The 22,379-nt window shown below is 38.0% G+C and overlaps 1 protein-coding gene across 1 annotated transcript in view; it reads left to right on the forward strand.

Moving 5' to 3' along the window:
• ARSB (arylsulfatase B) overlaps nt 1–21,683 on the forward strand; it is a 69,625-nt gene extending 47,942 nt beyond the window's left edge. Inside the window, exons 7-8 of the mRNA XM_086629058.1 lie at nt 20,480–20,608; nt 21,166–21,683. Coding sequence (XP_086485184.1) covers nt 20,480–20,608; nt 21,166–21,431 — 395 coding nt within the window. The 3' untranslated portion in view covers nt 21,432–21,683. The remainder of the gene's footprint in view (nt 1–20,479; nt 20,609–21,165) is intronic.
• Nucleotides 21,684–22,379: the final 696 nt, after the last annotated feature.

Here is a 22,379-nt window from a genome sequence, read left to right on the forward strand (position 1 = left end):
CTCCCCTCCCCATTCCCAGCCACACGCTCCTGATGCTTATTTTGCATCTATTCTGGCACTCCTCGTCCACCTCCATGGAGTGATCCAACTTGCTAGCCTGGTTTTCCTCTGTCAGGTAGATTGAATCTGCTCATTGAAGGGGCTGATGAATGCCAGAGGCAGCACAAGGTGGGGGTGAGGAGGGCTGTGGAGTTGGAATTGGGGAGGCAGAGGGAGAGCCAACCCTCCTAGCGCTGTCTGGCTGCTCCCCGAGCCAGAGCCCCAGGGGGAGGGAGTGGGGAACCACACCTTTGGCTTGGACCTTGCTGTGCTAAACCAGTCTGGTGAGCTCTGCAGATGGAGCAGGACCCAGGGCCCTCAGACGTGGTTGCTCCTCTCCTCTCTTGCTAAAAGCCATCGCTTTTGTCTTTCTGGTTGCTTCTTCATCACCCTGTTGATTATTTTAAAAAGTGATGAATATATGTCCCGATTACTGGGCCTCAGTGTAGATTTGTAATTTATTAGAGAGTTTGCAATTAAGTAAAAGCAGGACATTGGTATGAAAGATCTACTTTCTTCTAGGTTGGGGTCTGAAGCGTTCCCATTTTGTGTTAGTTTTAAGAGTTTGGTAGAGAAATGGGAAAATTAAAAACAGAAAGCTAAAATTGTGTTGAAACAGACTATAATTTTCTCTGTAATGTATAGGTTAAGAAAGCACATTAAATGCAAATAAAGTGCATGAAGTAACTTAAAAGTTGCATAAATCAAAAATCTGATTTACATGTGTTGGGGAAAAAAAACACAAAATTGTTTTGCCCCATTTTTGTGACTTTGTCTTTAAAAAAAAAAAGCCGAGTTGTTGATGGTTTGGCAGCTGTGTGGGTGACGTCAGCTCTTCCATTGTGAAAGATCTGCTTTCTTTTAGACAGCCTTATGGCATTTCATCAACTTTTGGTGATTCAGCTGAATTAAAAACCAACTGGATTTAAGTCTAAATTCCCCTAACTGCTAAACCAAACATATTTCTGACCACACAGTCATTGCTAGATGGCCTGTCTTGAAGCTGTATTGAAACTTTATATCCCACAGAAGGCAATTTTATTTTGAGAATCAGGACTAAATGACATGGTGAAAGGAAATGTGCCCTTTAATTCAGAGTTGTTAATCAAAGTCTGTCAGTAGACACTGTATAGTTTTTTAATCTGACTTGCCAAATTTATTAATTAATGTAGCGAATTTCTCAAAATCTTGTAAACTACATGTGTAGCATCACTTTCTTTTCAAAAAGAATTTGAATTTCTTTAAATTAGAAAGAGGTCTTCAAAATAAATATGTTGTTGGGTGGGGCTGTTTTAGGCTGAAAAAACTTTTACCTTCATTTAAAATTCCAGACTCAACCATAAACTAGAACTTCAAAGGCATAATAAAATTGTAGGCTACTAATTGTAGTCAATTTATTTTGAAGATATCTATTCATAGAGGCAGACATCCAAGACAGAGAACTTGTAAAAACATCTTGTGATTTTTCTCCGAACTTTTATTTGCCTTGAGCAAAATTAATCAAACATTACGTTGCTTTCCTTGACATTTGAAAAAAGGCATTACCTCATATATTGTGCTATTAATTGCCAAAATAAATAATTGCTTATAAGGGGCTAGATCTGCTTTATGCAGAATGAACATATGATATATTACAATAGAGAAACTATTTCAGTTCTGGGACTGAGGTATCATTGATGGGCATTAAAATTGCATTATAATGGATCTAGCATTATATATTATATCCATACATACACCAAAATGATTAATCTTGATTAAGGAATAGACATTGTAGGTTCCTTTAGGCCCCATTTATTACTTATTTGCCCAGGTGAAAGATGATTCCTGAGACTTTGTAGGCCAGAAGTGATTTCTTCCCCAGTTTTATTACTGATGATCTAGCTGGTTTAGAATTATTAAAAAAAAAAAAAAAAAAAAAAAGTGAAAAACCAATCCCTGGTAATGAAGTTATTCAGTAGCAGCAGAACAGGTATGCATGGATGAGTGTGTTGTGTGGGCTTCAAACAGGATAGATACACTCCATGTCTGTGAGAGACTAAGAACCAGAATCTACTCTTGGAGTCAAAAATATGCAGAAAAGCAATCAGTATGGTTAGCTGACTGAGCTTACACAGAGACAGCTGGAATGGAACAATGGTCAAGAATGGGGAAAAAGACGGATGTGTTCTTTGCTTTTCTGAATTTCCTTTTCCTTGCAAAATTGTGCATATGCATGCTGACCATCTAGACTCTGTCAACTTTTCATTACAAGAAAAATATAAATTGCAATGACCCCTGTAAATTTATAAGGCAGGAGTTGCCAACATGTGACCGTGGGGCCATGCATGGCCCTCAACCACTGCACGCGGTGCTTTTCATTCTGGTCTGGCTGTCTTGGGCAGAACTCAGCTCTGGTCCCTAATGGAAGGCCGCCATTCCAGCTGACTCTGCTGCCACTCACATCAGAGATAAGTGGTGTTTTTACTCTCGTTGCCAGCTATATGAAGTTTCTGGGGTGTAGCTCTTGCTGTTGGGAAGTGTGGCCTGTAGTTATGTGCTGCCTTGGCTCTCAGCCCACCTGCGTCTAAGTGTGAACCAGCCATCGCTGCCGTATTTGGTATCAAGTGTACAAGGATTGCATATTTGGTGAGCCTCATAAATACTAATCCCCACGTTTCCTTTGGGATGCAGATAATCTCTTTTAAAATTTAGAAATGTTAAAGTCATTTGATAAAGTCACTTGATCCAGTATCATGACTGGAATTCAGAAATCCCTCAGTACTGCTTCTTTTTAATGCTTCATTATATCCTACACCTACTTGAACATAGCACTAACATTTTATATTTTTATGCAGGTTTTGACATAAATGTTAGATTACATTTTTCAAATGAAATATCTCTGAGCTGAAAACCTATAAAGTTTTAATAATGCACTGGATATTAGAGTCAAGTTACACACTTCTCAGTTCTCTTTACCTTGAACACTGCTACCTTACAGAGACAGAAGTCACATTTGGGTGTTTGACATGTAAGGCCATCTCAACATGAGCTTTGATGTCTTCAATAATTAATAAATACTATTCCATTCAGTTCACAACTTTTCCTGGAAAAAAATAGATTTTGAATTTTTTTTTCTCTTATTTTTCCATCAAAAGTGAAAGTCGAGCATTTGCTTTGACCTTGTAGGCTGTATTAATAAGTTTTTTCTTATTTAGAGTAACTTTATTTCTTTTGTTCTGTAATTGTATAAGAGTGTAAGAATCTGGATAAGTGCTTCACCCTGTTGATATTCACAGGGATTTTTTGCTGCTATGAGTAATTGTGGATTTTACTCAATTGTTTATCTGGTGTGTTTTTTTGTAAAGATATAATCTGTTGTAAACTCAAGATGAATACTTTGAAACAAGAATGAGAGTGTTTTCTTATGCTTATTCTTGTTGAAATTAAGTTAAGAAAAGTATGCATTTTGAAAGGTAGGAAACTGAGGGTGATATTCTAGTATAAATCTATCCTTTGGAATGAAACATTGCTATGAGGAAAACAAATTTATAGGGGATAATGGTGTATCTGTATGTTCACAGCATTCGTCTAAGTGATTTAAGATAGGTGAGCTTTGCTGGGTAAGTTTGTCTACGTCACAGCCCTATGCCTTGTTGACATGACAGTAGGAAGTTATAGTACCTCAGGACTCGATCTGTTTCTTCAAGATCAGTATTCTATTCATTCTTCCACCTTCCAAGGTTAAGGTCATGGCTATTCCTCAAACGTTTCTATTTTAATAAAGTAACAGAAAGACTCGGAGTTTTGTAGAAAACTCATTATTGCCATAAAGTAGCAAAAGGTCACAAAATGTCTTTCCACAGGGAACTAGTAAAACCCTTTATTTTTTCGGTAATTCATTGTCACAGTATAGGCTGGAAGGGCCTTTGACATTCCCAGAGTTTCCTTTTTGAGGTGAAATAATTGCTTTATACATCACAGTTCAAAAAAAAGAGAGCTCAGTTGAAAGTACACATATGCAAAAGCCTTGTTAGCCCACAGAGCCATCTGCATTTCAAAGTTACTATAGCAAGCTTGTCCTTCCTTTTGACACATTTTCGTTAACTAAAGCGTCACATCTACAAACGCATGTGCAACTTTGAAAATATACCTTATGAGTGAGGAAGAGCAAAGACAAAGGTTATACAGATGTAACCAAAATGGAAAACTCATCACTTTTGAAGGGCTACTACTGACTATTGAGCTATCATTTAGAAACATTGTAGAATATTTTATTTATTTTATTCTTTGTAAGCATGAAGGAAAAACTGCCGGCTTTAAAAGGCTGAGAAGAAAAACAAAAATGAACTGACTTTATGTGTGTGAGGAGGTGAAATCGTAGATGGAAGAAGGTGCATCATGTGACTTTGAGCCTTTTCAAAAAATATGTAGCATTTTCTCACTGGCAGAGAAAAGAGTTGTCTGTAGTACATCAGTAACAGCAGCTGTCCATAGCACTGCAGTAGGCCTAGAAATAACGATGAAGAACTTGTTCGACTCTGATATTGATGGTGTTTGTTTGTAATTGTGAAGAGGGAAAATGCTACTTAATTAGACAGTGCTATTCAAAACTGCCTCCTAACTTTTAGCTTTGATTTCTATGAGATTTATTGTCTTTAGTGCTTCATAAGAAGGCAAAAGTCTAAGCAGCACTAAATAACCTACCGATTATAGGTTTCTTAATGCACAACAAGCGATGTCTGTGCGAAAACAGTCTGTTCACAAACAAGATAATCTTATCTATACTTTCCTTACAACAGCCTAAATAATGTGCTTGAACTCAGTGTTGTTCATGTATTAAAGTCAGACACTGAAATTTTGATATTTAACTTTTCCCATGGTAAAAGAATATTTTTTTCTCTATTTCCCTATAGATTTTCTCTCAGACTAAATTTGCAATGAATGTAAAACAGCCTCAAATCTAATAGAGCAAATGTTGATCAAGACTTTAAAATATATGTATTTTCTGATACATGCAATAAACTCTAAATTTTGGCTTTATTGTGGATGATGGTGACTGTGTCATGATAAGTATCCGTAATATTTTATCCTGCCTGTTTCTCCATCGCTTCCCATTTCTCCATCTCCTTCCAAAATTCCAGTCATGGAAGTAGGAGTTAATTCAAGGAAAATACAATGAAGTTGCTTCAAACCATGTAAGAAAGAATAGACTAGACATTTATAGAATTATCCAATATAATCAGGTAGCTTTAAAAATTTCCTGCATTTTGTGGAATATATCCCTAATTTCTAATTTTTGTCAGTTCATTGATCGAGATTAGCTGAAGTTCAGCAGTTATCAATGAAGACCTTAAGACAATTTGCAGAGGATCAAACAGATTCTGGCGGGATTGGCACTTTTAGCCCAGACTGATTCTACCTCAGTTGACTGTCTGGTGTGCACTGGATCCCAGAATTGAATCAGTTGCAGCAGGAACATCAGTTGCATTCACGCCAAGATAACAACATGCACTGTGCCAGAGCAATAGGAAGAATTTCATAAAACTCCTCCTGGAGTGTGCTTTGTCTTGTGCATTTCTTGGTGAAAACTAAGAAACAGTCTGGTTCACATAATCAAGTCTAGCAAAAGATAATTTTTGACATGAAGTCTCCATTATATAAAATGCTAAAAATAGATTTCCACTACTGCATCATCTACGAAGTTTCTGATGCGTCTGTGTGAAAAACAGTGCAAAATTTTCTGTGTATGGGCAAGTGATAGTTTTGCCTGAAACATCCTCATCTGCTTGTATCTAAGACTTTTTATGCTTCTGTAGCTATAGCAGAAAGAAAGACTCCCTCTTCCTCTCCAATTCCATTTATAAATGTATGGAGAACAGCTATGTGTTTCCTAACTGTTGACAAACAAATGAAGCATTTAGAAAGACCTTATGTGTATAAACAGAAGATACATAAGATCTAAGTGTGTCTCCTAATTGTAAAAAGATTTTGTTCTTTGGCTTTTTTATTTCTTGATAAAATTTTATTTGAAAATACAATCTTACTCTTATCTTGCAGGTGAGTTGTTGATTCTTCTGACTGGTTTAAGATTTTAGAGACTGTATAAATTATATTACTACATTAGAGATCGTCACAATTTTCATACAGTTTGGAAGAGACGTGATTTAGTATTCATCAGTGGAAATGAAAAATGTGGTACTTTCACTGCTCTCAATGCTATAACCACTGTGGTCAAGTGTATATATTAAAAACTTGATTCATGTTCAATATATTATTTCTTGATATTTAGGAGGAGAAAAATCTCATGTTATAGTAAAGGATGTTGGTGCTTAGTCCAAAAGCATAAAGCAAAGAAATTCAAATAGAGTGGAAATCCAGTGACATTTCTGACCCAGTCTGTAGAGTTGTTCTGCTTTTGTTATGTGTACAGCTGAACGATGCGAAGAGTACAGCTTGCCAATTGCTAAAATGGCCTTCAGTAGAAACGGTGTATGCTGGAAGGTTATTTGTATGTTCTTATGTTCCCACATCAAACCTTCTTGCCACCTTCTGTCTGTTTTCGCCAAATCCAGGTACTTCCAAACTTGGAAATACTGAAGGAAATCAGGATATTTTTTTCCTGTATTATTCAGTTTCTTACGGTGTAATGCAGAGTCTCTAATTTGGATGTCTCTGTAGACTGTCTGCAAATCAAACTATAGAGCAGACTGCCTACAAATCAAAACTACCCTGTGCCTGCAGAGTATTTTGCATCTATCAATGCTAGAAAAACGTTGTTGATTAAAATTTAAAAGATTATATAAAGTTAAGAATCTGTTCCAAGTGATTTACCACTAAATTTGCCTACTTTCATATATAAATTCAAAGTTTAGCTACAAATTTGGTGTGAGGAGTGGAAATCAAAATTACCCAAACTCATCCAGATATGCTGTCACCAAGTTAAAGGCTTATTTTCTGTGTTGTCATTCAAAGTATTTTTGTATGTATTTTAAAATGTGAAAAGGAAGATATGGAGAAAATCTCCATCCTAAAGTTTCATACAGTCTATTGGAGAGAAATCTCTCCTGAAAGATGGGAGATCGTGGCTGAAAACCCTTTGGAACAATCAGAGTAACTGAGGGCATGAATTTGGGTCCTCAAAGCCCAGAAACATATCCCTGGTGGTGGGCTAGATTTTTTGAAAGGGGAAGAAAACCTCTCATTTTGTCAGATTGTCGTGGTTTTAGGCTGATCCAGCAACTAAAACTCACACAGTCTCTCCTTCTCCAGTAAAGTAGAGAGGAGAAAAAAAAAACAAAGGGACTGAGGGTTGAGACAAGAACAGAGGGAGCACCCACCAACCATGGTCCTGGGCAAAACAGACTGGGCTTTCTCAAAGCAAAAGAGTTTATTAATGATTACTTAGAAGGACAAAGGGAAACAAAAAACCGATTACTCGAGAGGACGGAAAGAAACAAAACCAGATCTTAAAACCGACACCTTCCCCCCCTCTTTCCTTTTCCTCCCGGCTCTACCTCCTCCCCCCAGCAGCACAGGGGGCAGGGACTGGGGGAGTGCAGGTCAGTTCATTCCGTGCTGTTACTGCTGCTTCTTTCTTAAATGAGAAGGAGTCCTTACACCCTTTTCCCCTGCTCCAATGGATCCCCTACCCACGAGGAAAAATCCACAAACTTCTCCAGCGTGAGTCCAGCCCACTGGAAACAATCCTTCCCCACAGATTGCTCCGGTGTGGCTATACCACAGTCTCGGGTACTTAGGGAGCTGTAGCCACTCGCTCCGGCGTGGGTCGTCACGCAGACTCCAGATGCCTCTCTGCCTTGTCGTGCGTCCCAACACGACCATCCTCAGGCTCAGGCATCTTCTCCCCACGGGCTGCGAGTGGGTCTCTGCTCCACCGAGGCCGTCCTGGTTGCAGGGGGGCCGCCTGCCATCTCACCATCAGCCGCAGGGGAAACTCGGCTCCGGCACACCTCCTCCCGCTCCATCCTCACTGACCTGCTGTCGATGCGGCTGTTTCTCTCAGATCTCAGTCCTCTCCAGGTGAACTCAGCCCAGTGGGCACCCCGGGAGTGGGGTGCCCCCGAGTTCCCCAGCTGGCTCCGCCGCCGCCATTCTCCGTGGGTGGCGCCGGCCCAATGCAGGCAGCTGCCCAGCCGGGAGCCAGGGAGCGGGGGCAGTGCCCTCCTCCCTTCTCTCCTCACTCCTGGGCAAAGCACCTTTTCCAGTTCCTTTGTCCTGACTTAAATAGGGCAATTCTCAGAGGTCTCCTATTGGCTCAACCCTGAGGGGGATGGCAGTCTGATCTGGTGGCCAGAACTAAGCCTAACCCGGTTCCAAAACAGGGAACCAAAACCCTGGTTTTGGTCACAGGGACCAAAACCCCTCTCCTGCCACCAGAACCACCCCCCCCTCCACATCAAACCATGACACAGATGCAGTCTCACGTGAATTTAACTTTTAGTTTTCAGTTTGATTTTCTTCTTATTAAAAGTGTATGGAAGTCAAACATTTAATTGGTCTGAGCCTTTTCTTTATTTCCAGTTTAATGAAAATTAAATAAGTTCAGTATCAAATTGGTGTCTGTTTCTAATTGCTGTAGTGGACAAACAGTAATTTATATAGCATGCAGTTGGCTAGGCCTTTCGGTGTGACCTGAGAATTTCCTCCTTTAGGAAGGAGACTATTGGACAGTTGGAAAAATGCCGTCAGAGGAAAGCTCAGAAGATGTGGTTGTGGGCAGCCGTGCTGACCACAAAGAAAAGTTACAGGGTGACTTCCTGAGTTTTACTTCAGTGAAGTTATGGTTCGTTTCTTGACTTTGTGTTTCCCTTTCTGGTTGCATGCTCCTATAAAAGGATGAGGTGTTTGGATGCATGTTACCTGATGTCTGCCTTTATTCTGCTGTTTCAGTGCTGCAGGGAAGATCAAGTGATATGTTTAAGTAAACAGTTTCTAGATCTTAACTTCGGAGCTTAGCGACATGAATTTTGCAGCAGCAAAAGTTACTTTGGTATTTGGTTTTCTCCGCTCATCCATAAGCCTCAATTTTTGGTAACATTCATAGGATTATGTGCTGTTACTGATTTATTTTTAAAATTTTCTTAAGCTATTTGTTCTGAGAATTCGTGAATCATGTATTGGCACTTTTAGTTTGTTTTGATTTCAGAATCACTTTAATTTGGGGATAATACGGAGGGGTGGTTATAAGGTATGTGATGTTGCCAGAACTGATTGTTGTGAATACAAATGGGGAAGCCTTTCATATAAAGGTTTTGTGGAAAACACACTGTGTCTACTGAACTGTATGGATAAAGGGGAATTTAGCTTCATTTGTTTGATTAAGAGAAGTTGGTAGGGTGTAAATTCCTTGTTTGTTACTACTGATGCTTAACCAATCTGAACCAGAGCCCACTGGAATTAATGAAAGGTTCCCATTAGTTTCAGTGTGGGTTTTTTCAAACCCTAACAGACCTCCTGCTGTTCCACAGTTGAACATTAGTAAGGGACAGCAAGCCTGCCAATCACGCAGGTTTTGTGTGTATGTATGTGGTGAGATTTCTGGGAGGTTGAACACGACTTTCATGAGGGTAATTTTTATGTAGAGTTCCAAAATATTGAAGAAAGTCTGTGTTTTTTACCTACTGCTTCTACTGTTGTAGCACAAAAACAAGCTAAGGTGATTTGAAGGAGTCTGCAGTGTCTACTGATAGAAAAGTAATCACTTGTGAATTTTTTAGCTGCTTGGGTTTTCTTCCTTTTCTATTTAATGGGCATCATGTAAGTAAGTGTTTTAAATCCTGATAATAGAGTCAAATGATTTACATTAGAACAGAAGCTGCGATGTGCAAAACCTTTCCTTTGTTTTAATGGAAGCAGTAGGAGAATGATACCATTGCCATTTTCCTGACAATATATAGAGGCTGGTGAATACAATAGGGGCTTTCTTGGATTATTAAAATAGTATGTTGATTTTGAAGATGATAATGAACGTACTAGAAAATACTGTCTTTCTGTTTGGGTTTTGTATGTAAGTGGTTTTTGGTTTACCAGTCCTAGACTTCTGTCTGGGGATCTCCTCTGTGGTTTTTGTAGGCTACTAATCAGATCACAAGAGGCAGGGAGGCATATGCATCGCCTTACTATGAAAATAATACTGGTTATTGTTTGTTGCTTTTAAGTTCTAGTGGAGGTAGCCTGAGTGGTTTTTTCCCAGTGTTTAGTTCAGCTATTAAACAGAATTCTACTCCATTACATACAGAGTTGTTCACTCCTCTCTAATAAAAACATTTTTACAAAGTAAAGAAACTCTTTTTGAATCACTTATAATGTTTTAGAGTATGATCTCAGCAGAACTAAAAAAAAAAATAAAATTGAACAACTAATTTATCCCCTTGAGATTTGTCATTGCCAGGTGACACCACCTTTTGAAAGCCTGTCTTCCTGAAGTGACATTCTTCAGTAGAGTTGACAATCTGTATGCACAAGATTGAATTATTTTAAGTACAGTATCTATTTTTGGACATATGCATAAGCGCCACTCCATTCTCTAAAGCTGCCTTACTGCAAGCACTAGTTTCCGCAGTTCAGTAGTTTCTTGTCTTCTAGCTCTGTGATGCAACCTTGTTATGGCAATGTTGCTTGCTCTGAGGGCATAACTAACAGAATCCCGTGACGGATGCCTCTTGTCACCCCAATAGCTCTGTACGTGTCTTTCCGACCTCAGTTAGCAGAGATATGTCTGAAAATATGAGCGCTCCCAATGATCTTCCCAAGAATCTTTGCAAACACGCGGGACTTTATTGCAACGCTATCTTAGTGACAATTGTGGCTTATGTGGTGCCTACTGACAAAATGGGATCTCTTTTATCACATGGGCTAAGGATGGCAAGGGACTGGCAGCTCGGAGAGATGTTCTAGCTGTTCTGATAGCAACAAGCTGAGAGGCTATTAAGATTTTACAAATCATTAGAATAAGATGGAGGTTTTCCATGAAACATCTTCAATGACTGAAAAGAAAAAAAAAAAGGGCATGTAATTGAAATTGAGGATGTAGCCAAGATTGTATGTGTTCAGAGAATGTTGTCTAGTGCAGTTGGAACATGGCTGTTACTGGGAAAAGCAGATGATGAATTTCCTGGATAAACAATTTTATGTCTCATCCAGTGTTTTAGCATGTTTGAGTTTTTCTCACTGTGTGTACAAGCTGTGTAGTAGTTCCACTCTACATTTTAGGTGATGACTAGTCAGGTCAGGTAGAGACTGTAGTCACATTGAATGTACTAACAACTACCAAGATGATGTAGTTTCATTCAAGATACTTCATGAGGTTTGAGTTGTAAGCACTCCAAAGTATTTGGCCTGTGTGTTACGTTGATATGTCCCTTGTCAATTAAAGGAATAAGATTTTGATTATTTGATTGCATTTGGCTCAACATCACATAAGATGGGAAGAGCCTTTCTTTGGTCATGCAGGGGATGGAAGCAGCCTGGTCCCTGGAGTTCCCTAGAACGTATGATTTTAATCAAGCAGAATGTACATCTAGCAGAGAATTTTAATTCACGAGGGATTGCACATGTTACCCATCTTTGTAACTGGTTTCTGAACCTTGTCAGTGATACTCTTATTATTTTTGACATGGTAAGACCAGACATACGGTTTCCTAGTTGCATAGAGCTTTTTGCTTTGTTCACAAGTCCTTTTCTAATGATTCCTTACCCTCAGTTTTCTTTTTGACCAGTGCTGACATAATTCTGAAGAAGTGTCAGCTTCTTCATCCCAAGGTTTCACTCTTGAACACTTGTGATGTGCAGACCATTGCTTTATATGTGAATTTAGGAATGTTGTTTCAGACGTGCATCGTTTTAGCCGTATCTATGTTAAAAATCATTGCCTATTTTAATGACTGCTCACTCAGTCTCATAAGGGCCTTCTATTGTTCTTCACAGTCATCTTTAAATAACATATAATAATCCGCAGACTTTGTAATCTCACCGTATAGACCCTTTTCCACGTCATTTGGAATATGTTCAACACTGTGGGTCCCAGCACAGATTCCTTTAGGAATGCAATGGTGGCTTGTCCATTGTGAAGTCAAAACTTTTCTTGTTTCCCATTTTATTAGCTGCTTTTCTATCCACATGAGGATCTTTTCTCTTGTCCCATGGTTTCTTTGTTTCTTGGCCATGTGGCACAAGAGGTAAACTCTTGTTCTAGGTGGATCCTGTTATATATTGTTTAAATATTGGAGTGGAGTAACCAAGTAAGTGATGGTTGCACAGCCAGACAAAATCTATACTGAAATAGAAGTCTTGAGAGCTATAGAGAAAATTTTTAGTTACTAAGAGAATACCTTGGCAATACATTTGTGCGGTATACATTGTAAACTGCAAGGTATCAAACTATTTAGACATCCAGGTAGTATAGTATGCACACACACTTGTGTCACAGGACATGTTGGTGATACTCCTGCTTTGGCTGAAAGCTCTTAAATGTACTTCACACTTGCAGATCAGTTGCAGCTGCTTGTTACTTGTTTCAGATGTGTTTCTAATTTGCACTGGAAAGAGTGTGAGCCATCTAAAATCTTAATTCACCCTGGGTTTTGTGGCTTTTCTTAATGCATGCTTTTCAGTCTTTTCCATCAAGGAGGTTGCAATTAAGCTTGGAGCTTTCTGTGATTATATTTTCCCTGTCATATGGCTGAATCTGTTGCTACCTTATGTTATCATAAACAGAAGTGTAACTATAGGGCAAGGTGACATTTTTCACTTTTTCCTTTGGGAAATGTACTGCAAAAGGTAGATAACTTCTAACGTCCTTATTTTGCAGATCAATAAACAAAGGTAGAAGCTTCATTTGCTTCTGTTGTCCATAAAGAGCACTGATTATATGTATCCGCTTATGAAAGAATGTTTTTCTTACTGCATAGGATATTGTAAAATTGTAGAGGCATAGTCAATCTGACACTCACTTAAGCTGTTTAGATTAACTCTTTGGGCGGGGCTCTGTCTCCAAATAAATAATAAATTAACTTTCTTTTATCTTTCTCCAAAATTGCTCTCCAGTATCCAACATTGCCTCCCTGCACACTAGTATTGTAGACCACAGTGTACAAAAATATAGCATGCTTCAAGCAGTATTGTTTTGGACCCTTAAAATTTTGTGGTCGGGACCTAGCTAAATGGCATGTTAGAGAAAACTGTGTGCTCTTTGATCTCTTACCAACCAAGAAAACTTCTTCTCAACATGGGTCATTTGCATCATCTTAATCACAGACTGAAGGCAGAATATTTTATTTTTAGAGGTACTGTCTATTTATATCTCCACATTTTAGGTTTCTACCAATTGCTTGAGTTGTTCTCATTGAAAGAAAGAAGGAGAGTTAAAGGAATGAGAAGAGTAATTTATCTATGCTTATTAAATCTGTCCAAATATCATATGTATTTATATTGATATAGAATATGTATTCCACTCTATATTCCCTTTTTAAATCTCACCTGAAAATTTGCAGTTTATCATCTTCCTTCTTACAATTAAAAATTAGATAGCAAAGATTAAATGAATATACTCTTAAGAAATTTGTTACATTTAATGAAATGTTTCCACAACTTCATCTTTTAGACTGAGCTAAAGAAATGAAGTCTTTCTTTAAAAAAAAAAAAAAAAAAGTCCGGGTTTTATCTTTTTTTTTTTCAGCTTTGCAAATTTGTACAATACAGGTGTTGACTAGCCTTAAATCATCTTTTACAAATTATGGTTATGTGGTACTTCAAATATTTGCCTTGAAAAGTGGGAAGCAAAAGGGTGAAACAAATAATAGGAAATATTTACAAAGATGCTGACAGATCTGAATTTTTCAGCCTACCTACCAAGTACTGTGTTGCAGTGCCTTTTTGTTGTTATCTTGGCTGGTTTTTTTATTTTACTTGCATTAGGAAAACTTTTTTTAGTGTTTGCTCTTGATTGAATATGAAATATTTTAGGCAATATCAGTGAAACCTGTCGGGAACATCGTAAGACTTAGAAAAATAAACAAGTTTGATTTATAGGCCCTGTACAGGAAGAGGACTAGAGAGCTTCTGATAAAACACCTAAAACTGTAAAATGTAGTAAAACTGGATCAACTCTTTTTTTTTTATTGCCATATAGCATTGCATGCATCAAAGGGTCACGAAGTTATTTTGGTGTACAGCAGTAGTAGAAGAATTAAAAAGGTTTTGAGTTACACAGAAAATAAATTGATTTTCAAACATTTTTGTCTTTTTCACAGTGGTCAGATAAATTAGTGGGGTTTTTATTCTAGGTAAGTTTCTGATATGTAACTAGGATCGTATGAGTGAAAAAGAAGATTATTGATTCTCAAGCATACATTGATCACCAGGGAAGAAATGTGAAGAAATGTTTCTTCCTATTTTCCACCCTGAGAAATCATTACCCGGTAGGATAGATGAACTAATGGGTTAAGCAGAAGGCCATTGTTAAATGTGTGCAAAAATACATGGGAAGACAATATTTTTGCCTGGAAGAGCTGTCCATCTAACCTAAATGATATATTAAATCAGGAGTACACGTGGGATACTTAATGAGATTAGAAGAGCTTTTTTGGAAGGCTAGGAGGAAGAAAACATGGCTAAGCGCATTGCATCATTTTTTATGATCTTCCCTATGCTTAGAAAGTAAAGTGAAAGAACAGATTGCTGGGCAAAGTAAGCAGTTTTGGTTTATCTTTTCGTTTTACTTTGAATCAAGAGTTATTAATTACTTCTCGGGACACACTGCTGAACTGAATGTACAAAATAACTTCTTCAGTATGGCAAAACCTGTCATCTTGTAACATTTCTGTAAATTGTAGGGGCTTTTTTATATTGCAAATTGTATGACTAAAGCAGGAAATAATGTAGGTATCAGATTCTGATCTCAGTCACAGTAGTATAAATCTGGTATGAATCCATTATTTCAATTACTTTATTCTTGCTTTACATTCTGATACAAGTGAAAAACAAGCCGTAAGCAAATAACGGGCTTGTCTGCAGTGTTGCAGACTGATACGTGCATTAGCCATTGCTAGCACAAATTAACATTCTCATTTCTTTATGCTATCTTCTAAGAATAGCTCTGAAAATAAACTAGAGGGTATGCTAGAAATGACTCATTATGTTCATGTATTTCTAAAACTACAGTTAAACCTAAATCTGAATCATACGTACTTATAGTGGAGGGCGACCAAGATGGTGAAAGGTCTCGAGGGCAAGAGGAGGGGCTGAGGTCACTTAGTTTGCTCATCTTGGAGAAGGAAGGCTGAGGGGTGGCCTCATCACAGCCTACAGCTTCCTCAAGGGAGACGGCGGAGGGAGAGGTGCTGATCTCTCTCTGGTGACCAGAGATAGGACACAAGGAAATGGAGTGAAGTCGTGTCAGAGGACGTTAAGATTGGAAATTAGGAAAACGTTCTTCATGGAGAGGGTGATCTGTCACTGGAGCAGGCTCCCCGGGGAAGTGGTCACAGCTCTGAAGCCTGTCAGAGTTCAAGAAGCATCTGGATGACACTGTTAATCATATGGTCTAGTTTTAGGTAGTCCTGCAAGGACCATAGAGTTGGACTTAAGGATCCTTATGGGTCTCTTCCAACTTGAGATATTCTGTGATTCTATGATTCTGTACATACCTTTTGTGAAAGTTTTGACCTTTTCAGTTCAGCAGATACAGAGATTAAGATAATAGAAGGGATTGCGTAAATCTGCTTTGACATACCACTTTTTTTTGTAAACAAAATATTTGGCTTATCCTTAATGGAAAGTAAAGTAACATCTCTTGTGTATGAGCAGGCCAGAAATCTGTCTAGCTCATTATTCTGTTTCTGAGAGTAGCAGCTGTGTAGGAAGGAGTGTATGAGGGCAAGCACACAAATATACTTCTTTTGTGTGCCCACACAACCTGCAGCTAACAGAGCTCCTGATCTTTAGATTGTGATTTTGAATATAAGAGTCCTTTATGGATGTTTCTTCCGCTTTGTGAACCCTTCTTATTGCTCAACCTGCATAAACTTCTGGCATCCACAACATCGCATGGAAACCACAACACTTGAGTTGGGTTCGTGATAAGGAATTATATACTGTTGTTTATTTTGAATATGTGACTTCATAATTTATTTGGTGCCCCTATTAGGAAAGACTGGTTGTTCTTATTCAGCTTGTGGTGGCCATACAATTTCATAGACCTCTGTCCCATCCTTCATCAGTTGTCCATCTTTGAGGATGGAGAGTCCAATTTATTTAGTCATTCTTCACACGGAAGCTGTTCCATGGCTTTAATCTTCTTCATCACATCTCTTCGTATCTCGTATAGCTTTTCCGTGTCCGTTTTGTAACATGGGGACCAAAACTACACAATATCACGTGTGAGACACAACAAGGACCTAGGTGGTGGCATAGCATCTTGTTCTTTGCCAGTTTTAATAATGGTTTTGCTTTTCTTGACTGCCACTAAACGTTACCTGTTCATTGCAACTTTGCAAACCCTTCCCTAAATAGCAATAGCTTGTTCAGAGCATGTTCTTTTGTGCATGCAGAGTGAGGACTGGCTTTTTTCCACCATGTTCATTACTTTCCCTTTTGTTGGACTTATGTTTGTGCATTAGCCAGGCTTGATGCATTGAAAGATTGTTCCCTTTTTAGAAAAGTCCCACATATTCTCTGGTTTTCATTCAGGATGTTATTTCTGTCCAGTAGTAAATTTTTCAATGTCCTGCCTGAAGAGTATGTTACAGAATATTCAAATTATCAAAATGGCAATTATTTTGAAAATGCAGCTAAAATTTTTGATTGATGCTTTCTGAGCACCTTGCATAGATTTTTCAGAGTTGATGACATTGGCCTTCTGAAAAATCAGGTCTCTTGAAGATACAGATGAGGTATTGAAAATTATTTAGGCTTTTATATCCTAATTTGAAATATATGTCTGTTTATAGAGAAATGTGTGATAATGGAAATAAAAGAACTAAGCCGAAGTTTTCATAAGGTGCAAAGGGCCAGGCTTTTAAAGTATTTAGATAATAAACTGCTTTTGCAGCTAGTAGGAGTAAGCCACCTCCATTCCTTTTAAAATCTGATCCTGAAACTGATTTCGGGCTGTTAAGACTAAAGATGATCTTGAAATATGAAATAAACTTGAAAGTCACTTAACAAGGGCAACATATTCTGAAGGACTTGTTTTTTCTATAGAGCTATTAGACTTACAACTTAGAGCTATTTGACTACTTTTTGGTGACTTACAACTCCAAACTAACCACTAAAACATTTAGATGAATTTGTTGTAGTGTTGAATATTTGAAAATAAATATCTAAATGAAACTTCACTACTTTCTTAACTAATAAAATTGGTATAATTCCCCAAGAGACTACTTAAAAAGAAATATAGCAGCCGGTGAGGCTCCACAGTTGGGCTTAAGGAAACAGTGACTTCTGTTTGAAAATAAGAAAATTCATGGCAAAGGCTGTGGGATTTTTTTTTTTAAGGTAAAACCAAATCTTTAGTGTTTCATTACCCACTAATACACTGGTGGTCAAATGGCAGAAAAATAAAATGCCTAGCCTCTTCGCACAAGCAAAAGCATCACATTTTTGTATGTAGGTCTACAAAGAGAGTATGTGGGCATGTGAAGGCAGACTTGATTGCACAGATCCGTAAAAGGCATCTGTCCTCTGACTGCTGAATTAGTCCACAGCGCTGTTGTTACTGCCTGGTCAACCATGATGGAAAAAAAGAAGGAAAAAACCCCAACAATCTAGAACAGATGCAGAGAAAAACTGCTTAGATGCTATGAGAATGAGTGTTTTGTATTGCAAAGGAAACAAAAAGAATGTGACTTCTATAGTCTGCCAAATTGGAAAAGCAATCCCTGTAAAATTCGTATGGTGGGGGAGAAAGAAGGCTGCCCAGACATTTTGTGTTTCACCTGCGCTAGCAGAAGCTGAAGAATGAAGAAAGAGGTAGAAAAACAGCTGGGCTAAAGAGAAGGAAAAAGCCAGGTAAATACAAGGAGAGTAATATCCGAGCTTAAGGTGAAAGTCAGATGATGGGAAGAAGAGAACTCATATCAAGCAATATTTTTATCTTAGTTCTGTATCTGGTGCTTATATAATGTAATAAACTGACGGTCCTATAGATGTCCTATGTAAAGAGTATTCAAACAAGCGTCAGTCTGTTTTCCGTGACTGAAATGTCTGATAAAAGCTGACCTGTACTGCTTGGGAAGCAATGGACTTGTCTGAATAATAGACAGTACATTTCTTTGGCACGAGACAAGTGCTTGTAATGGGTGAGTTAACATGACTGACAAAGCTCTGTTTATAATAGCTCAACATGGAGGAATTTATCTTTTTCTCTTCAAGACGTTTTACTGAAAGATAAAATTCCACCAAACAACTTCAACTACAAGCTCTGGTAAAAGCATTGCATAGTTTAGGAGTCTGGGTTTGTTACCTGGACCAGATAAGGGTTTTTTTCAGTTATTCTGTCTTCTTGAATATTATTTTGAGTCTCATGCATGGCATTCTAAGGATATTTCGCAAAGTATATCTAAAAATACAATTTTTGGTACTGTTTATTTGAAGTATTTTAAATAACTTATCTTGTGTAATACTTATAGCTTCACATACTATAGCTCAGCAATCAGAAGCATATTCTCCATACTAAATCTTAAAATCAGAAGTGCAGACTTGCATGATTTTTCCTTTAGACCAATCCTTAATATTTGAGATATAATGTTTAAAAAACATGGTTGTGTTTTTTGAGCTGCTGAATGTCTTTTATTGTGGTCTTTAAGAAAGTAAACAGCAATGCTGAGTATTCCCAGTAGCAAACTGTATGACAGAATAATGCATACCATAATAGTTTTGAAAAGTAAGCGATATTAATCTTTAAACTGTTTTGTATCTGTTATGGGTATCACGTCGCTGTGTGGGGATTTATCTTCCAGAAGAGATTCTTCTGCAGACATTTATGAAGTTTTTTCCTTGTTTTTATGGATGTTTGGTTTTTTTACCATCAGCTTCAGTGCTTCATGATCTAAGATGAGCTGGGTCCTCCTCAATCTGTGTATGCATACTCTAAACAAGTAGGCCCCTTTTACAACCTTATTTATCTGGGAAAATTATAAAAGTGTGGTGTAAACAGGGAACTTGAGTATGCACAAAAGGTGCTTATTAAAGAAAAACTGATTCAAAGTGTGAAGCCCAATAATAAAATAGAAACTTATCAGGACCTTCATGGAAAATAGAGAAATTATGTCCCAGCATTTCCTTTCCAAGCTTTCTGTTGCTCTCTTCTATCAGATGTGTATTTGCCCTACTGTGTACAGAATTTACACTTTTTAGAAACTTCCAGTTCTGCATCTAGGATTAGATCTTGCAATCATTGTACATCTCATGGATTCTCTTTTTCATTTCAGTGGCAAAAATCTGTCAGCTGAGTCTTTCGAATTCCCTAGAATGATTGAGAGTCATCTCTTGAAAGATGCTAGAAAATCATCATTGGTTTCTTTCCACCTCCTGATGTCTTGTTTCTAATCTGATTATAGAATTGCCTTCTGGTAGTCTATTGGTAAACAGATATCAACTGATACAGTTAATATAAAACTCTTGGATTTTTTTTGTCTTAAACTCCTATCTTGTTTATGAAAGCTGATGCGCAAGATGGTTTGGGTGCTCCTGGAGTGTCTGTCTGACCCTCTCCTGGTTTCAGTAAAGAACTGGTCTCCTGATCATCCCTAGTGTATGCATGTTAATTTTTTTCTGAGCTCCCTCCTATAAGGAGCTTCAGATTTCCTTTTGAGAGGGAATTTGCATATAGTTGACACTTGAGAGTTTCTGTGGTATGGGGCCACATCATATGCAACTCTACCAGAAACAGCATGAAGACATGCTTCACACTGTGTCATGCCTTAGAAATACCTCGCTAGCCAGCTGCAGATCTGTGTGAATGTAGCCAGCTCAGTCCAAAGAGGCAGCTCTCAGCATATGGGTACAAGTCAGGACCTGGGACTTGCTCCCTGGAGTGGTTGGAGAGGATTAACAGTAGTAGCATTGATTCAAGAGATCTTTCAATCCTACATTCCTAACTGGCAAAAGATAGAGGCACTTTTATGAGCAAATTTAGTAATTCCAATCAGGAGTATTCTTAATATAGATATATGAGATACATGTATAATATCTGCATACAAATGAGTCCAGTTACCCAGACTCAGGTGTGACGTTTTCCACTGGTAATTTTTTGGGCTGCGGTTCAAGTTCTGAGTTAAATACACCCAGTGAATCATAGCATAGATCTTTGCACATACATATTACAAATTCTTTATTCAATACATAAAAATAAATGCATGATACTGCTTTGCTTTCCAGCAGAATTCTAAAAATTACTTCATGCATATGCAATGTACCTAACTTAATTTACTATTTCATTAAGGTCTTGGCATTGACAACAGGACATCTTTACCACAGAGCAATTCTTTTCCATGGGATGATACGCTTTTCAATATATCCATGCATGCAGCAATCCGACGTGGAAAATGGAAGTTACTAACTGGCTATCCAGGTAATGAAGTAACTCCTTTTTGTGCAGTACATCATATCTCCCATTCACCCCAAAGACAGTTTAATTCTGTTTAATGTGTTTTAATTTAATTATTCTGCTAACTCCTCACGTTTTTGATCACATGCAAAAATTTAGAAGGGGTACTTCTAAAATCCAGACAACATATGCTTTCATTTTGCAAATATTTTGTATACAAATGACTCTCACAGTAGTAAAAAAACTATCATAGAATCATAAAATATCTCAAGTTGGAAGGGACCCATAAGAATCATTGTATCTAAGAAGAAAGCCCCTGAAATTACTGGATTTTAAATTAAGTTATGTGGAAGTTTGAATCTCAGTGGCACAGCTTTTTTGTATAAATCAGACTCCTGTATAGGTAGCCCTGGTCTTGACAGATTCTGGTGCTGGGCTAGAGTTAAGGAATGCAGCAACAGTCACTGGCCAGTGGCATGTTGAGGAATGTAGTGTGTTTGTCGATTGCAGTATAGCTCTCCTTCTCCACATTGCTGCTCCGTATCTGAGAATTAACCCTTGGTCTGTTCCCATTTCTACAGGCTGCAGTCATTGGTTCCCGCCACCATCTTTGTTCAATGAGTCAAAGATTCAATCATCTGATCCACCAACAAAGAGACTTTGGCTATTTGATATTAGTCATGATCCTGAAGAGAAAAATGATTTGTCTGAACAATATCCTCATGTGGTGGAAAAACTACTCTCACGACTTCAGTATTATTATAAACGTTCAGTGCCTGTGTTCTACCCTGCTGAGGACCCCCACTGTGATCCAGCGGAAACTGGGGCATGGGGTCCTTGGGCATAGCACACAGCACTACTTTCTGCAAAACATTCCTGTAGCAGAGTCTGGTTTATGGACTCAGTGTCCTAGTCACATATTTCTTACCTTGTTTATTAAACTATTGCTAATTGTGAGCTCATTCCTTAAGTCATTCAGTATTTCTTACTCTTAAAATATGTTGGGAATCTTATTTCAGTCTTTTCCCACTCTCTTCTTCCAAACAATTGTGTGTAAAATGTTCATAAAATTATAAATCTGTTGTTCAAATATTTTTTGTCCAGATTATGCTTTTAATGCAGAAGATAAAACATTGTGTCCCTCCTTGAAAGAGATTACTTTTCTTAAAAAGCACAATGAATCATGGCAATGGGGATATCGGGAGTGCATCTGTCTTATGAAATAAACTGATTTTTGATTTCATGTTTGTCCAGAGTCAAATTCTATTAGAAGCTGTTACATATCTGTAAAGAATAGAAAAAAATATACAACAGTTGACATAATAATTTATGCCTTTGACATGTAGCTCTGTCCATAAAAGGGCACAGATAGAAATCTCCCAGAGTAAGAAAAGGAAAACCCTCCCAGAACCCAGCAAAATCCCTAATCCTTGTTCTCAATTAATGTATCAAACTGGAGTAGGGTGGCGGTCAACTGGATTGCAGGGCTGTCTGGCAGAGGGATCTTGACAGGCTGAAGAAGTACGTGAACAAAGACTTCATGAAGTTCAACAAAGGCAGAGTCCTGCACTTGGGGTGGAACAGCCCCGTGCAGGAGTACACGCTAGGCTGTGCCTGGATAGAAAGCGTTTTTGTGGGGAAAAAGATCTAGGTGTCCTGCTGGACAATAAATAGAACAAGAGTTGCCATGTGCTCTTCGTGAAGAAAACTAACGACATGTTTGTGCATGTAAGCACGAATGTAGCCAGCACATTAGAGAAAGCCTTTATTCCCCTCTTTTCAGCAGAGGAGCATA

The sequence above is a fragment of the Tauraco erythrolophus genome, chromosome Z (genome assembly GCF_009769465.1).
Source record: "Tauraco erythrolophus isolate bTauEry1 chromosome Z, bTauEry1.pri, whole genome shotgun sequence".
In the NCBI taxonomy this organism is placed as follows: domain Eukaryota; kingdom Metazoa; phylum Chordata; class Aves; order Musophagiformes; family Musophagidae; genus Tauraco; species Tauraco erythrolophus.